Genomic DNA, 16,348 nt, shown 5'->3' on the forward strand with positions numbered 1-16,348 from the left:
TTCACTCCAGCACTTTGGATTTGAAATGATACAATAAAGTGCCGACTGTCAGGTTTAATTTGAGGGAATTTTCATCCATATTGATGAACCGTTTAGAAATTACCACATTTTTTGTACATAGTCCCCCCTTTTAGGAGACCTAAAGTATCGGGACAAATTCACTTATGTGTATTAAAGTAGTCAAAAGTTTAGTATTTGGTCCCATATTCCTAGCACGCAATGATTACATCAAGCTTGTGACTGTACAAACTTGTTTGATGCATTTGCTGTTTGTTTGGTTGTGTTTCAGATTATTTTGAGCCCAATAGAAATGAATGCAAAATAATGTATTGTCATTTTGGAGTCACTTTTATTGTAAATAATAATAGAATATGTCTCTAAACACTTCTACATTAATGTGGATGCTACCATGATTACGGATAATCCTGAATGAATCGTGAATAATGATTAAAAGAGTTAAGACGCACAAATACTGTATCAACCCCCCCCCCCCCCCCCCCCCCCCCCAAATGACTTATTGTCATGGTGTGAGATGTTAGCATGTCTTGGGGGAATGCCATTTGTGCGTCTAACTTTTTTACTCATTATTCACGATTCATTCAAGACTATCCATAATCTTGGTAGCATCCACATTATTGTATAAGAGAGGATTTGACAGGTGTAAGCAATATGGTGAAATGTATTCAGAGACTATCAGAGGGCAATGTGGAGCTATTGCCATATTACTAACACCTGTCATTGTCTTAGAGCTCCACAAGTGCATGGGTTGTAGGGTCTAGGAGTCCCATTTTGGATTGGCCTACTGTTTTTATAAAAAATAAAAAAAAATATTAACAATAAATCAATACAGGAAGTACATGTGGGAACAAGTGTATATATATATACACAATATACAGAGGACAATTGGGCTAGGGGCAGGGCTAGGGGGTACAATATCACATTACACAAGGACCTTAAGGGACATATAGACACTTATTATTCTAACAGCTTTCTTGTCTTAAAATGCAGATCAATGTATTTTTATAAGGTAAGACAATGTGGTGTTTGTTTGTAAATTTAAATTTGTGAATATGAAATTTGGCCAAAAGAATAATGAAATTAATGACATAAAAATGTTTCAGCTTATTTCTATCATAGGTAAAGAATCCAAGCAGTACATCTCTCCACATTAGTGTAAGATCTTCATAAATGTGTTTAATTATAAATCTACTGATGTCTTGCCTCAGTTTTCTTACATGAATACAATGCCAAAAAAAGATCCAACACTGTTTCTGGGTGGTCATTACAAAAGGAGCAATTTGAGTTGATGTTTTCCTTAGAATTCTTCATATAGTGGTTGGCAGGATAATATTTATGAATAATTTTAAAGGAAACTTCCTTCATTTAGTTAACAATTAGGTTTGTATGTGGCAACATCCAAACTTTTTCCCAACAGATATTATCAATAAATCCATTCCAATAAGGCATGACATAAGGTATAGATACAACATCCTGCTGAAACAAGGTTCGTATCGCTCTGTTGCTTAATGGACCAAAAGAGAAACAAATCTTTCCTACTGATGAGTCAACAGGGTCAATAGAAGGTAGGCTCTGAGGGTCAGTTCTTGACATGTTCCTGAATAATAAAGCAACACCTGAGGGAATGGCATCTAAAAGAATTGCAATATCTTTAGGTGTTACAGGGACCTTGTAAAGTGATAAGAATTCTTTATAACTGAGTAAAAGACCCTCTGCATTTACCAGTTGGCTCACCAATAGGATATTAATTCAGAACCAATATTCTAAAAACAAATAACTATTTTTATACAATATATCCCGATTATTCCATATATAATATCTGTGTGGAGAAAAATTGTGTTTATAAATTAAGGACAATGACAAGAAAACCTGCTGATGAAAAGCAGAAAGTTTCACTGGAACTTTGTCAATATTATAATTGCAAACCAACATGAAGTTAAGGCCACCAAAAGTAGAGAAGACATGATGAGGAATGAAATTCCACATAGAAGTGGGTCTTCTTAGGAATTGTTTTATCCAATTAATCTTAAGAAGTATTATTTAAGGTAGTAAAGTCCAGAAAATTCAGCCCACCATTCTCAGTGTTCATTACAACAGTTTTCCTAATGTAATGGGTATGGTTTCTCCACAGAAAGTTGAAAAGCATCTGGTCTATCTCATTTTACCATCAAGATATGAAGATAGAGCGCCATATGTTAGTCTAGAGATACCTTCAGCCTTGGTTATTAGGACTCTTACTTTTAAAGACAAGTCCCTCTGTAGCCATTGATTTAGCTTCTTCTGGGTTTTTTTAATAAGAGGGTTAAAATTTAGTTAGCCTCTAGACATCTGATCCTTTGTAATGGTTATGCCTAAATATGTAAGTTATTTTACTGGAATACCATAATATGAAGGTGTCACACAATCTTTGACAGCTATGAGTTCACATTTATTAATGTTAAGATATAGACCAGATGCTTTGGAATTGTATCACATTGATTGATATGGGAATTTGGTTAGCGTCTTTCAGAAAAAGTGTAGTATCGTCAGCCAGCTGGCTTATAATAATTTCTTTACCAGCTATGGAAATACCTTGTACAGGACTATTATTTAAAGAAAGAAGTTGGGTGATCAATAAGAACAGGTACAGAGAGATAGGACAACCTTGCCTAATTCCTCTCTTTAACACAAATCTAGGTGAGGTGCCATATTTCAATTTGATAGAGCTGTTACCATTTGTTTAGAGTCTTAATAGCCTTACGGAAAAAATCCCCAAAGCCAAGTCTCTCAAGGGAGTGGAAGAGGAACTGATGCTCTACTATGTCAAATCCTTTATAAAAATCTAAAAAATAATATGAAGCTGTCCTCGGTTATTAGGTCTGAGTAGTCATGTATGTCTAATACTAGTCTGATTGTAACGTTCGTCGTCTTCCTCTGATGAGGAGTAAGAGAGGTCGGACCAATTTGCAAGGTGGTAAGTGTCCATTTCAATAAGACAAACTGAACACTACAAAAATACTAAATAACAAAGTGAAACAAATGTCCCGTGTGGTAACAAACACTAATACGGAAAATAATCACCCACAACTCAAAAGTGAAACCAGGCTACCTAAATATGGTTCTCAATCAGGGACAATGATAAACAGCTGCCTCTGATTGAGAACCATACCAGGCCAAACACAGAAATAGAAAATCATAGAAAAACTAACATAGACAACCCACCCAACTCACGCCCTGACCATACTAAAACAAAGACATAATAAAAGAACTAAGGTCAGAACATGACAGTACCCCCCCCCCCCCCCCCCAAAGGTGCGGACTCCGCAAAACCTAAACCTATAGGGGAGAGTCTGGGTGGGTGTCTGTCCGCGGTGGCGGCTCTGGCGCGGGACGTGGGCCCCACTCCACCATAGTCCTTCTCCGCCTCTTTACCCGCCTCCGTGGCCTCTTTAACGCGGCGACCCTTGCCGCCGACCTCGGACTGGGGACCTAAGCCACAGGTCCAGAATGGATGGGAGATTCCGGCAGCTCCGGTGTGAAGGGCGATTCCGGCAGCGCCGGCGATCCCGGCAGCTCCTGGCTGACTGACGGCCCCGGCAGCTCCTGGCGGACGGGCGGCTCCGGCAGCTCAGGACAGACGGGAGACTCCGGCAGCTCCGGACAGACGGGAGACTCCGGCTGCTCCAGACAGACAGGAGACTCCGGCAGCTCAGGATAGACGGGAGACTCTGGCAGCGCTGGGCAGGAGGAAGACTCTGACAGCGCTGAGCAGGCGGGAGCACCTGTAGGAAGGAGATGGAGAGACAGCCTGGTGGGGGGGGGCTGCCACCGGAGGGCTGGTGCGTGGAGGTGGCACCGGATAGACTGGACCGTGAAGGCGCACTGGAGCTCTCGAGCACCGAGCCTGCCCAACCCTACCTGGCTGAATGCTCCCCGTAGCCAGGCCAGTGCGGCGAGGTGGAATAGCCCGCACTGGGCTGTGCTGGCAAACCGGGGACACCATGGGTAGGGCTGGTGCCATGTACCCCGGCCCGAGGAGACACACTGGAGACCAGATGCACTGAGCCGGCTTCATGGCACCTGGCTCGATGCCCACTCTAGCCCGGCCGATACGAGGTGCTGCTACGTACCGCACCGGGTTATGCCTGCGCACCGGGGACACCGTGCGCCTCACGGCATAACACGGTGCCTGCCTGGTCCCTCTCTCCACGGTAAGCACGGGGAGTTGGCGCAGGTCTCCTACCTGACTTCGCCACCCTCCCCATGTGCCTCCCCCCAAGATATTTTTGGGATTGCCTCTCGGGCTTCCAGCCGCGCTGCCTCCTCATACCACCGCCTCTCGGCTTTCGCTGCCTCCAGCTCAGCCTTGGGGCGGCGATATTCTCCAGCCTGTGGCCAGGGTCCCTTTCCGTCCAGAAAAGAACTAAGGTCAGAACGTGGCACTGATATTGTTAGAAATATGTCTGTTCCTCATAAAGCCAGACTGTGTTTCATCAATGATTGCATCCAGGACTTATTTTATTATTTTTGCAGGTGGTAAGCCTAATATCTTATAGTCATTAAGAAGACAAATTGGATGCCAGTTATTGATGAACAGCACTTATTTTTTAGGCTTGGGTATCAGTGTTATTAACCCCTGAGTCATTGTAGGAGGGAGAACATTGTTTTTAATACTCTCTAAAAAAAATACTTCAAATAGGAAGGGAGCTACTTGTTCAGAAAATAATTTGTAAAATTCTGATGTAATTCCATCAACACCTGGTGATTTATTGTTCTTTAGATGTTTGGTAGACTCTATAATCTCTTCAACTTTGATGGGTTCATCACACTGTTTAGATTCTATATCACTGATAGAGTGAACATTATTCAGTGAGTCAAAAACATATACAGTGCCTTGCGAAAGTATTCGGCCCCCTTGAACTTTGCGACCTTTTGCCACATTTCAGGCTTCAAACATAAAGATATAAAACTGTATTTTTTTGTGAAGAATCAACAACAAGTGGGACACAATCATGAAGTGGAACGACATTTATTGGATATTTCAAACTTTTTTAACAAATCAAAAACTGAAATATTGGGCGTGCAAAATTATTCAGCCCCCTTAAGTTAATACTTTGTAGCGCCACCTTTTGCTGCGATTACAGCTGTAAGTCGCTTGGGGTATGTCTCTATCAGTTTTGCACATCGAGAGACTGAAATTTTTTCCCATTCCTCCTTGCAAAACAGCTCGAGCTCAGTGAGGTTGGATGGAGAGCCAATTTTTCAGTTTTTGATTTGTTAAAAAAGTTTGAAATATCCAATAAATGTCGTTCCACTTCATGATTGTGTCCCACTTGTTGTTGATTCTTCACAAAAAAATACAGTTTTATATCTTTATGTTTGAGGCCTGAAATGTGGCAAAAGGTCGCAAGGGGGCCGAATACTTTCGCAAGGCACTGTATGTGGATTCCTGACAGTACGTAGAGCTATACACATTTCTGTAAAAATTGCCACAGTATTTAGCGATTAATTTTGGGTCATCTGTAATAACACCATCAATGTTTAACTTATGGATAGTGTTATTTGTAGAGTGAAATATCTCAAGTCTGAAGAAATGGGATGAATTCTGATCTCCCTCCTCAATCCATTTTTCCCTAGATCTAATAAAGGCTCCTTCTGCTTTGAATCTATATATATTATCCAGTTAATTTTGTAACTCAATCAGTTCCACCTTCTTCTCCCCGAGAGGCCTGCTGGGGACCTCTGAGAAAGGGACGTTATCTTAATGATCACCTTTTCCTCCTCAGCTCTTCTGGTCTTAGCAAGATTACTACCACATTTTCTAAGGTATTTGGACACCTAAAATTTAAAGAGCTCGCAGTTCTTGCAATAATTGGATTGGCCTACTGTTCTGTCTCTGATGCATCTCAATGACGTAATTTTTGGCGCCGGAAAGGAACGGTAAAGAAAGAGAGGGGGCGGGATTTTTCTCATCTGCCTCACCGTTGTTTGCTTCAAACAAAAATCTGAAAAACATCACCAAAGGTTTCTTCCAAAAGCAAATTGCGTAAAACGTTTACGGATAAAAGCTGGATTGTATATTAAAAAAGTACAAATAAAGGTCCAGGAGATTGAGGTAAGAGAAAGATTTCACAAAGTCTTGCGGTTAACTTATTATCTAGCTCTAGTTTAATAGCTAGCTATGCTAATGTTAGCCATATGCACTGTTGCTGCAATGATCTCGCCTAGTTTTTGTTCTAATTCAACATTGCCAGTCATTGAAAGTAAATTATATAGCTAGCTAATATCAAAACGCAATTGGCTGTCCTTAAATGAATGTCTATTTTAACGTTTTAAACGTTTGGAAGAGCAACTTCTTGTCCGTCCTTGTTCCCTTCTGGCTGCATCCCTCGGTCATCGATCATGTTGTTGACAGCCAGCCAGCCTCCTACCGCTAATGACAATTTCACCCATTGCATTCGCTAGCTAAAAATAGCAACTGCAAAAACATACAGCAAGATATAGCTTTAGCAGTTATGGCCAGTTAATTTATAGACTAGATTAGAACGTGATAACTAGGTAGGGGTCTATTGAGGTCAAATGTGTGATACTGAGAATATAGATTTCTAGGTTATATAATTACTTTGCAATTGTTATGGTATATATTTTCATATAAGAAAGAAAAATAATAATGATTTGACAGTACTGTAAGAAATTAGTGCATGATTTGATTGACATTTGTGTTTTGTGCAGAGAGCATGGATGCAGGTGATGACCAGAACACGGGCTCTACCAATGGGAATGCTCCGTCTGCTGGGAACACCCGCCCTCCCCAGATAGCCCACATGTCTCTGTATGAGAGGCAAGCTGTGCAGGTGATTTTATTTTAAGAAGCCTGCTGCATGAATCATTATCTTTGATAACAGGGTGACTGTCTGCACTGAATGTTGAACGACTAGCCTTGTCTAGGAATGGCCAGTCAAGAAGAGCATGTGCATACTGGAGGGTTGCTGGTATAAAATCCTAGATGCCATTGCCTGCAGTTGTGCCCTAGAGCAAGGCACTTAACCCCCCCCCCCCCCACACACAACAACAGCTCCCCGGGCGCCCAGTGTTGCAGCCCCCCGCACCTCTCCAGAAAATACCTGTACGTGTGTCTTTCGTAGTGGTTAGGTTAAAAGCGGAAGTCAATTTTCCTTTGGACCTTGTGTGTATTTGAACAATGAAGTGATGTTAATCTTAATGCATATGATGTTGAGGATGATGTACTCTCTAGGCCCTTCAGGCGCTGCAGAGACAGCCGAACGCAGCCCAGTACTTCCAGCAGCTCATGCTGCAGCAGCAAATCAACAGTGCCCAGCAGCTTCACAACCTGGCTGCTGTGCAACAGGTAATAATAACACAATAATAACGGGTAGCACAACGGCTAATAACACAATGAAAGGTAACAGAACAGGTAATAAGACTAATGGGTAACAGCTAATAACACAGTAGCAGGTAACAACAGGTAATAACACTATTATACCATGGCATTGTTGAATACTTGTTTCTGATTGGCTTGAATGGCATTCTAGAGCATGCATTATTTCCCTATAACACACTGTAGAATTCAATGGCTATAGTTCATTCGTGCATGTTCTGTTGAGCTGCTTTTGAAAGCAAAAGTTGAATTGAAAGCATTGGTATTGTTGAATTCGATGTTCATAGTAGCAAGCTAGGTATGATGTTTTGGTTAGCTAAACTAGCAAATTTGTTTGTTTTACTAAGACAACTGTAGCTATCTAGTAAACTTGCTAGCTACTTCAGTGGATGTTGAACACATTTCTACCGGCAAATTAACACATGTCTAGCAGTAAATGTGTTAAATTATAGCCATGGTATAAAAGGGATAATCAACTCAGGACTTTGCGTTCTCTGGAAAATAATGCAACCTCATGGAAGGTCAGTTCCACTTCGCTAGCGCATCGTGGAACACACCTTCCACGTCATTCATTATTTTCCATAGAACGCATCACCCGTCGTTAGTTATCCCTTACATAACAGGTTAGTTCTCCCACAATAACACTAAGCAGAGGAATGCACTGCCACAACGTTCAAAGTTTTTACTTTCTCTTGACCTCTTTCATTTTGTGTTTCTCTCTCAGGCCACCCTCGCTGCTAGTCGCCAGTCCAACTCTCCCAACCACAGTGTCTCCCAAGCAACCACCACTGTAAGTTTCACAGTCAATAATTCAAATAAAACGTGGCAAGCGCTGTTATCCTTAATTGCAGTTTCTTAGCTTTCTTTGAGATTCCTCACATATGGCAGCGTCAACATTTTCCCTCTTGTCACAGGTCAATCTGAGCACCGCCTCTGGGGGAGGGACCATGACCAATACCCGCCCCCTCGGCCCTGCCACGTCAGTGACATCATCAGCTCTCAGCCAATCAGTGCTGCTGGGTGGGAACTCAGCCGGACAGGGCCAGATGTACCTGAGAGTGAGTTGAACGAGGAGAATACTTTTTTTGTCAATTGAGAAGAAGCCTCTTTATATTCAATAACCTCTGACCTATGAGCCCACAGGTCAACCGCTCCCTCAGGGCACCCCTCGCAGCCTCCCAGCTCATCTTCATGCCTGGTGGCACAGCAACGGCTGCTGTAGCGACAGTTGCACAGCAACAGCCTCAGCAACAACAGCAGCAACAGGAAGTCCATCCCACCTCCAATGCCCAATCCGACAATGACCAGGTAGTAACCACTTCCTGTTGTGAAAAGCAATTTTTTTGTCAGTCAACTTTTGTCTGTAATTAAGATTTTGCACAGATAATATTGTTTCTAATTGTTTGCCTTATTTTCTCTCTCCCTCTACTTACTCTCTCAGGTGCAGAACCTGGCTCTCCATTGTATCTCCACTCCCAGAGTGGCCGCAGTGAAAACTGAGTTTCCAGACAGGAGAGACGCAGGTGAAAAGACTTATCTTTGCCTCCAATATGCAGACACAATTCTTTATCAATTTGTGTGCCACTAAGATGCAAAGAACTGTCTCTCTCATTCCAACTTTAAACATGCTTTAAACTCTCTCTCTCTCCCTCTATCAGCCAACTATTCTTTTAGTCAACAACAACAACAGCATTCTCAGCAGCAACAGCAGCAGTTCTCTCAGAACACCCAGCAGCAACAGCAACATATGGCCAACAAACTGACTAGCTACACTCATCCCACTGCTCTCCCCAGTATAAATGTCAAGACTGGAAATCAGCTGAATATGGCCCCAACCGCTGCCACCTCAGTTCCTGCCTCCCCCACGCTCCCTCTCTCCCAGCTCCTCATCTCCCCCTCAGGCCTTTGTCAGGCCCGGGCGGTAACCACAGTTACCCCTGCTGCCACGGTAACGCACATCCTAGTCCCCACCTCCAACGTTCCTACTTCCTCCCAGGGCTACCCCATAGGTTCAGTCGCTCCCAAAACTAACATCAACACCCAGACCTTGGTGGTGCAGCCACTGCAGCAGTCCAACACTAACATGGACAAGGTGAGCCACAGCTCTGGCCCTGTGCACATACAGCCCAAAACCTCACAGGGTCACCGCTTACCTGTCCAGCTGCCCCCACGCCACCCTCCACCTATCCTCCCGGCTCCGCCCAATACGGGGTGCCATCACCCGCCCCATGTCCCAGTCCAGCTGGTGGGAGCTAGGCAGGGCTCAGTAGGAAACTCCCAGGCTTTGGCACAGGCCCGAAGCTGCTGCCCCCAGGACAACGGCACTGCTATAGCCTCTACTGGAGGGAACACCACGGTAACCCACTTAGATACTAAAAGAGTTGGGATGTGTGTGTGTGTGTGTGTGTGTGTGTGTGTGTGTGTGTTAATAAAAACGTGTCTCTTCCTGTTGCATCAGGCAAAGCCTGCAATTGGCTCATTGAAGAGGAAGTCGGAAACTGATGCAACCAATGAGATGGCAGTCGAACTTTCCCAACTTTGCTGTCCACCAATGAGAGATTCTGCCCCTCCTCTATCTCCTGCCCCCACGTTGGACTCAGGTAAGATGTCTGAAGACATAATGTGTGTTCTTGTTTAGTTGAATCCTATCTAAGGTTGGCGATCGCTTGATACAAGGATTTAAGGTTAAGTTGTAAAACTTAGATTCATATTTGATAAATTCATGTTTGTTTTTTTAATGAATAGTGTAAAAACTCTGACATTTCACCCACTTTCTTTTCTACCCTGGTTCCCTCACTTCCTCTCTCTCCTTTTCTCCAGCTCCTAAAGTGGTGCCAGCCTTCTCCTCTCCCCCCACCCTGTCTCTGCCTCTGCCCCTGTCTCGGGGCGTGGGGGGTCAGATAGACAGAGCCCCTCTGCCCCAGGCGGTGGTCAAACCTCAGGTCCTCACCCACCTCATAGAGGGTTTTGTCATCCAGGAGGGAGCTGAGCCTTTCCCTGTGAGTTCACATACCTGGCTAGCACCTGCTTACCATGGATCAGGAGAGGAGATGTGGTTTTGTTTGCACAGAACTTTGCTTTAGGGCCAGAACATATTCTTCTCTAACACCCAAACTTGACATCGATTGACAGGTGACTGGGCCAGTGAAGGAGCCTCTAGCCATGGGTGTTCAACAGGCTGACAATGGAGGCCCTGCAGGTTAGTGGGTGGTATATTTTCTACCTTCCTTAAAGAATACACTCCATACCAGCTAACTAATGCACCAGCCTTTATTTTGATTTGATTCTGCCTCTGATCCAGTTGTCTGTGAGAGGTTGCAGTACTATAGCTTGATTCTGTACAGTAGTTGTCATCCCTAGCATAGGAGGCTGGTGGGATGAGCTATAAGAGGATGGAATCATTGTAATGTGTTTGACAACGTTCCATTTATTCCATTCCAGCCATTACAATGAGCCCATCCTCCTATAGCTCCTCCCACCAGCCTCCTCTGACCCCTAGTCATCTCTGTACTAACAGTCTGACTCTCTCCTCACCAGTGTTGAAGTGCGAGTACTGTGAGAGCTTGGCTCCAGCCAGCCAGTTCAGGGGCTCCAAGAGATTCTGCTCCAAGACCTGCGCTAAGAGGTACCCTAGCCACCTCACCTGTCTTCTCACTATATCACACACCTCTCTGACCAGAACAGGTCTACACTTTAAAGTCAGCACTGTTGACATCACATTTTTGTCCTGGGTGCAGCCAACACTATTGACTCCTTGTGCTTTGTCCACTCTCCTCCAGATACAATGTGAGCTGCAGTCATCACTTCCAGGTCAGTAGGGGGCGAGCTTCTGCACGGCCGCCCGGTCCTCCCGTTCCCCCAGAAAACATCGTCAGACGCAGGGGTCCTCGCAGGAGTAGCTCGGAGATCGCCTGCGCTAAAATAGCCGGCAGACATTTGCCTGTCAAGGAGGTAAAGGGGATGTTTCTGATCCATGAAATAGAAATGTTGTTGTTGTTTACTCTCCTCCTGTTTCAAGTTTGAATGTCACATACACAAGTACAGTGAAAATAGTTTCTAACCAGCTCTAACCCCAACACTGCAGTAATCAATAACAATGTAATACTAAAACTAAAAAAGGTAGAACTGAAACACACCAGAGAGAAGAACATGATAAAGTAAGTAAGCATACTATACTGAACACAAATATAAACCCAACATGTAAAGTGTTGGTCCCATGTTTCATGAGCTGAAATAAAAGATCCCAGAAACTTTCCATACCCTCAAAAAGCTTATTTCTCTCAATTTTTTGGCACACATTTGTTTATATTCCTGTTAGTGAGCATTTCTCCCTTGTCAAGATAATCCATCCACCTGACAGGTGTGGCATGTCAAGAAGCTGATTAAACAGCATTATCATTACACTGGTGCACTTTGTGCTGGGGACAATAAAAGGCCACTCTAAAATGTTTCGTTTTGTCACACAACACAATAGACGTCACAAGTTTTGAGGTGTGCAATTGGCATGCTGATTGCAGAAATGTCCACCAGAACTGTTTCCAGATAATTTAATATTAATTTCTGTACCATAAACCGCCTCCAACTTTGTTTTAGAGAATTTGGCAGAATGTTGAGTGGTCAGCTGATGTCAACATTGTGAACAGAGTACCCCATGGTGGGGTTATGCTATGGGCAGGCATAAGCTACGGACAATAAACACAATTGCATTTTATTGATGGCAATTTGAATTCACAAAAATACAGTGATGAGATCCTGAGGACATTTTTTTGTTGTTGCTATCTTTGGCCAAAAGATGCTTATCTGTACTCCCAGTAGGGAAATCCATAGATGAGGACCTAATGAAGTTATTTCAGTTGCCTGATTTCCTCATATGAACTGTAACTCAGTAAAATCAATGAAATTGTTGCATGATGTGTTTATAGTTTTCTTCAGTGTGTATGTATAATATACATACATACATACATACATACATACATACATACAGGGTCAGTTCCAGTACCATATTTAAACTGCAGGCCTACATGTATGACGCTCTTCTCTCTATGATTGGCTGTAGTGTCGTTCTGAGTCCAGTCGCTCAGAGGATGTGTCCAGCTGTGACGGAGAGGAGGAGGAGGAAGATTCCCCATCACTCTCCCCTAGCTCCTCCCTCTCCTGCCCTAGGCCCGCCCACTGTGATCCCCATTTGGATGACTCAGCTCAAGGCAGCCTTCCATTGGACGAGGCCAACTTCCTGTCTGGGAGCCCCGCCCATTGGGGTGTGGAGGAGGTCTGCAGGTTCATCTCTTCACTACAAGGTGAAAATGAAAAATTAAAATTACAAAAGTGGGAAAAAAACCCAACAAAAAATCAAAGAAAAACAGGAAAACATTCATTAACAGTCAATGAAGTAAACAATGAATTAAGAGTCTTAAAATTACAAAAGTGGGAAAAAAACCCAACAAAAAATCAAAGAAAAACAGGAAAACATTCATTAACAGTCAATGAAGTAAACAATGAATTAAGAGTCTTCATAGTAGGGGAATCTGTAAAAATGGAACCCATGGCCATCTGGTCAATTAGATCAGGGTTTCCCAAACTGGGTCCTGGGGGCACGTTTTGGGTTTTTCCCTAGCATTACACAGCTGATTCAAAGCCTGAGATGATGAGTTGCTTATTTGAATCAGCTTCGTAGTGCTTGGGCAAAAACCTAAATGTGCATCCAGGGGGGCCCCAGGACCCAGTTTAGGTAACCTTGAATTAGATCAAAGAAACCAAGAGTTCTGGTTTGCCCATAACCCACGCCAAAGTGTATTTTAGGTCGATGTTCATTGCTAGTGAGCAGTCCCTTTTCATAGCGCATTCACTCTCCTCCCCTCCCAGGTTGTGAGGACCTGGCTGCCCAGTTCCTGTCACAGGAGATTGACGGACAGGCCCTGCTGCTACTCAGAGAAGAACACCTAATCTCCACCATGAACATCAAACTAGGACCCGCCCTCAAGATCTGTGCCTTCATCAACAGCCTACGAGACTGACGGGGGAGGGAGGAGGAAAAGGGGTTTCAATTAACTTGAAACTGGGACCAACACTAAAGACTTGTATTAGTGACATTCAAGCCTGAGACCAAGACTGAAAGGGAGGGGAAAATGGGGTTTGATTTTTATCATAAACATCAATCATTTTAGAGACTAGATGAAGAGAAGGGGGTTAAATATAGGTAAGAGGGGAAATAATTAGAATATGCTTTGACTTTACTGGACATTGATTGTGCAAAAAATCTGTTATGAGTGAGAGGTGAGCATGAGCATCAGATAGTCTGTCTTTAGAGTTCATGTTTGTGAGGTAAACTGACAAAGCATGGATGAGTTCATGTATGTGTGTGTCTGTCAGTAGAAACATATACACACTCATTTGACACTGCAAACGTGGTCACCTACAGTAACCGTGGCTAGCTAGCTAGGACAGTTCAAGTTGCCTTTTTCTACATTTCAACGGTGCTATAACCATAGTGTTATTATTGAAAATGGTCCATTTCACTTTTCTTTCTACAAAGTGGATTTGTAATGTTAATGTAGATGCCAGGCTCTAATCAAGTGTATGAAAGGACATTGAAGAGCTTTAACAAATAGTTTTTTTATGTCACCAGATATGACTCTTTTATAGCTTTGATCTTTTGTACTACAATCAAAGTTATTATTTTGGTGTGGAAGTTTTTCATGGAGGGGGATGTAGTGAGTATTAGTAACTGACTGAACTACCTGAATATGGGTATTTGTCCTGAGAGGGGAGATACTCTGTATGCAGTACTACCAATAAACACCTGTTACTGGAACTATGCTCTGAGTGTTGTTTGTATATGGCTGCTACAGACTGTCAGGGCTATTCAACTCCGGTCCTGGAGGGCTGAAACACTTCTGTTTTTTTTTCTACTTGGTAGTTAATTGCACTCACCTGGTGTCCCAGGTCTGAACCAGTCCCTTATTAGGAGAGGATGAAAACTAGAAATGTTTCAGCTCTCCGGGACCAGAATTACACTGAACAAAAATACAAACACAACATGTAAAATCTTGGTCCCATGTTTCATGAGCTGAAATAAAAGATCCCAGAAATGTTCTGTATGCACAAAAAGCTTATTTTTCTCAAATTTTGTACACAAATTTGTTTATATCCCTGTTAATGAGCATTTCTCCTTTGCCAAGATAATCCATCCATCTGACAGGTGTGGCATATCAAGAAGCTGATTAAACAGCATGGTCGTTACCCAGGTTTGCCTTGTGCTGGCAACTCCAAACGGTGCAGTTTTGTCACACAACAGAATGCCACAGACATCTCAAGTTTTGAGGGAGTATGCAATTGGCATGCTGACTGTAGGAATGTCCACCAGAGCTGTTAGCAAATAATGTAAATTGCTCTGCCATAAACAGCCTCCAATGTCGCTGTAGGCGAGCAGTTTGCTAATGTCAACATTGTGAACAGACTGTTCCATGGTGGCGGTGGGGTTATGGTATGAGCAGGCATAAACTATGAACAACAAACACAATTGCATTTTATCAATTGGCAATTTGAATGCACAAATATACAGCAATGAGATCCTGAGGCCCATTGTCAGGCCCATTTTTTTAAAGGTATCTGTAACCAACAAATGCATATCTTTATTCCTTGTCAATTAACATCCATAAATTAGGGCCTAATGAATTTATTTATATTGACTAATTTCCTCATATGAACTGTTTTTGTTCAGTATAATTAGCCCTGACTCTATAGTGGTATTTCAATTACTTGTAGGGTTCTCACTGCGCAATGATACAATCATTCAAGGCCAAACTCCTGTAACACCTGGCTTGTAGAAATGCATTAAGTAGAAGTAGAAAAAAATGACAACAGAATTCAAAAGACAAAAACAGCCACTGGCACAGAGTACTCCTGACCAATTCAGATGAGAAAAAGCATCACTGTGAACGGTTTTAATTGACATTGGTAAACTTCTATCTTGATTCACATTGTGGAAAGTGTGCAAATGACGTGACTTCAGATGTGCTCATTTACAGTAGAACATCAACCACTGAACTCTGACCTTCCATATAGCTTGTATCAAATATCCCACTCATGCCATTTACCATAGAACAAAAAATTGTCACAGTTCCAGTCTGCTTAAGGGTGGCACCATGGCATTAGCGGCTGAGTCTGGTCTTCTTAATTTCATTGATTGTTTATGAACCAGAAAAAAGGAGTGAGTGAGATTTTGCTTCCTCTTCCGGGAGGTTTCATGATCACATGACCTGACCAGAACAAACTGGAGGCGCAACCAGGGTCCTGAGTTTTTCCTGTTCACCTTACGTGGTCAGGAGAACTCTGGTCCTACTTATGAGACAGGCGTATTTAAAGCTAGAATCATTAGTTGCTACATACATTTTTGGACTTAAAATGATAAATGAAGTGTCACAAAACAACTTATAAACACCTTATAAATCTCTTATGAAGCCTGGTGTCTCCACCCGTGTGTTCTTTCAGTCCCTCAAATCACAACAAAAATAATGATTTCTAGTCATATATTATTACTGCTATTACACAATCATTTTGAAGACGAGATTTGTAAACCTTCATAAACAGCAGTGATGGGCAACTCAAGTCCTCGGGAGCCGGAGTGGTGTCACTTTTCCCCATCCCCATTCCTAGTGATTAAACTAAATGCATTCTAAACTGAAGATCCTGATTAGTTGATTATTGGAGTCGGATACGTTAGCTGGGGCTAGGACACAAGTGTGGCACCAATCAGGCCCCTGAGGACTGGAGTTGCCCATCCCTGATATACAGTATATACACTACCGTTCAAACGTTTGGGGTCACTTAGAAATGTCCTTGTTTTTTAAATAAAAAAATGTTTTTGTCCATTAAAAAAACATAAAATTGATCAGAAATACAGTGTAGGCATTGTTAATATTGTAAATGACTATTGTAGATGGAAACGGCTGA

General features: G+C 42.7%; 1 protein-coding gene across 1 annotated transcript; it reads left to right on the top strand.

Moving 5' to 3' along the window:
* The first annotated feature begins 5,908 nt into the window (after window positions 1-5,908).
* On the top strand, window positions 5,909-14,207 carry LOC110537299 (polyhomeotic-like protein 1). The gene is made up of 15 exons (XM_036941117.2): window positions 5,909-6,112; window positions 6,730-6,851; window positions 7,253-7,366; window positions 8,121-8,186; window positions 8,311-8,454; window positions 8,540-8,704; window positions 8,838-8,919; window positions 9,055-9,752; window positions 9,855-9,996; window positions 10,217-10,395; window positions 10,529-10,595; window positions 10,934-11,021; window positions 11,176-11,347; window positions 12,453-12,693; window positions 13,259-14,207. The coding sequence occupies exons 2-15, from the start codon at window positions 6,735-6,737 to the stop codon at window positions 13,408-13,410; spliced, it is 2,427 nt and encodes an 808-aa protein (XP_036797012.2). The 5' UTR covers window positions 5,909-6,112; window positions 6,730-6,734; the 3' UTR covers window positions 13,411-14,207.
* Window positions 14,208-16,348: the final 2,141 nt, after the last annotated feature.

Source organism: Oncorhynchus mykiss, chromosome 2 (assembly GCF_057628025.1).
Source record: "Oncorhynchus mykiss isolate SJ-2025 chromosome 2, ASM5762802v1, whole genome shotgun sequence".
NCBI lineage: Eukaryota > Metazoa > Chordata > Actinopteri > Salmoniformes > Salmonidae > Oncorhynchus > Oncorhynchus mykiss.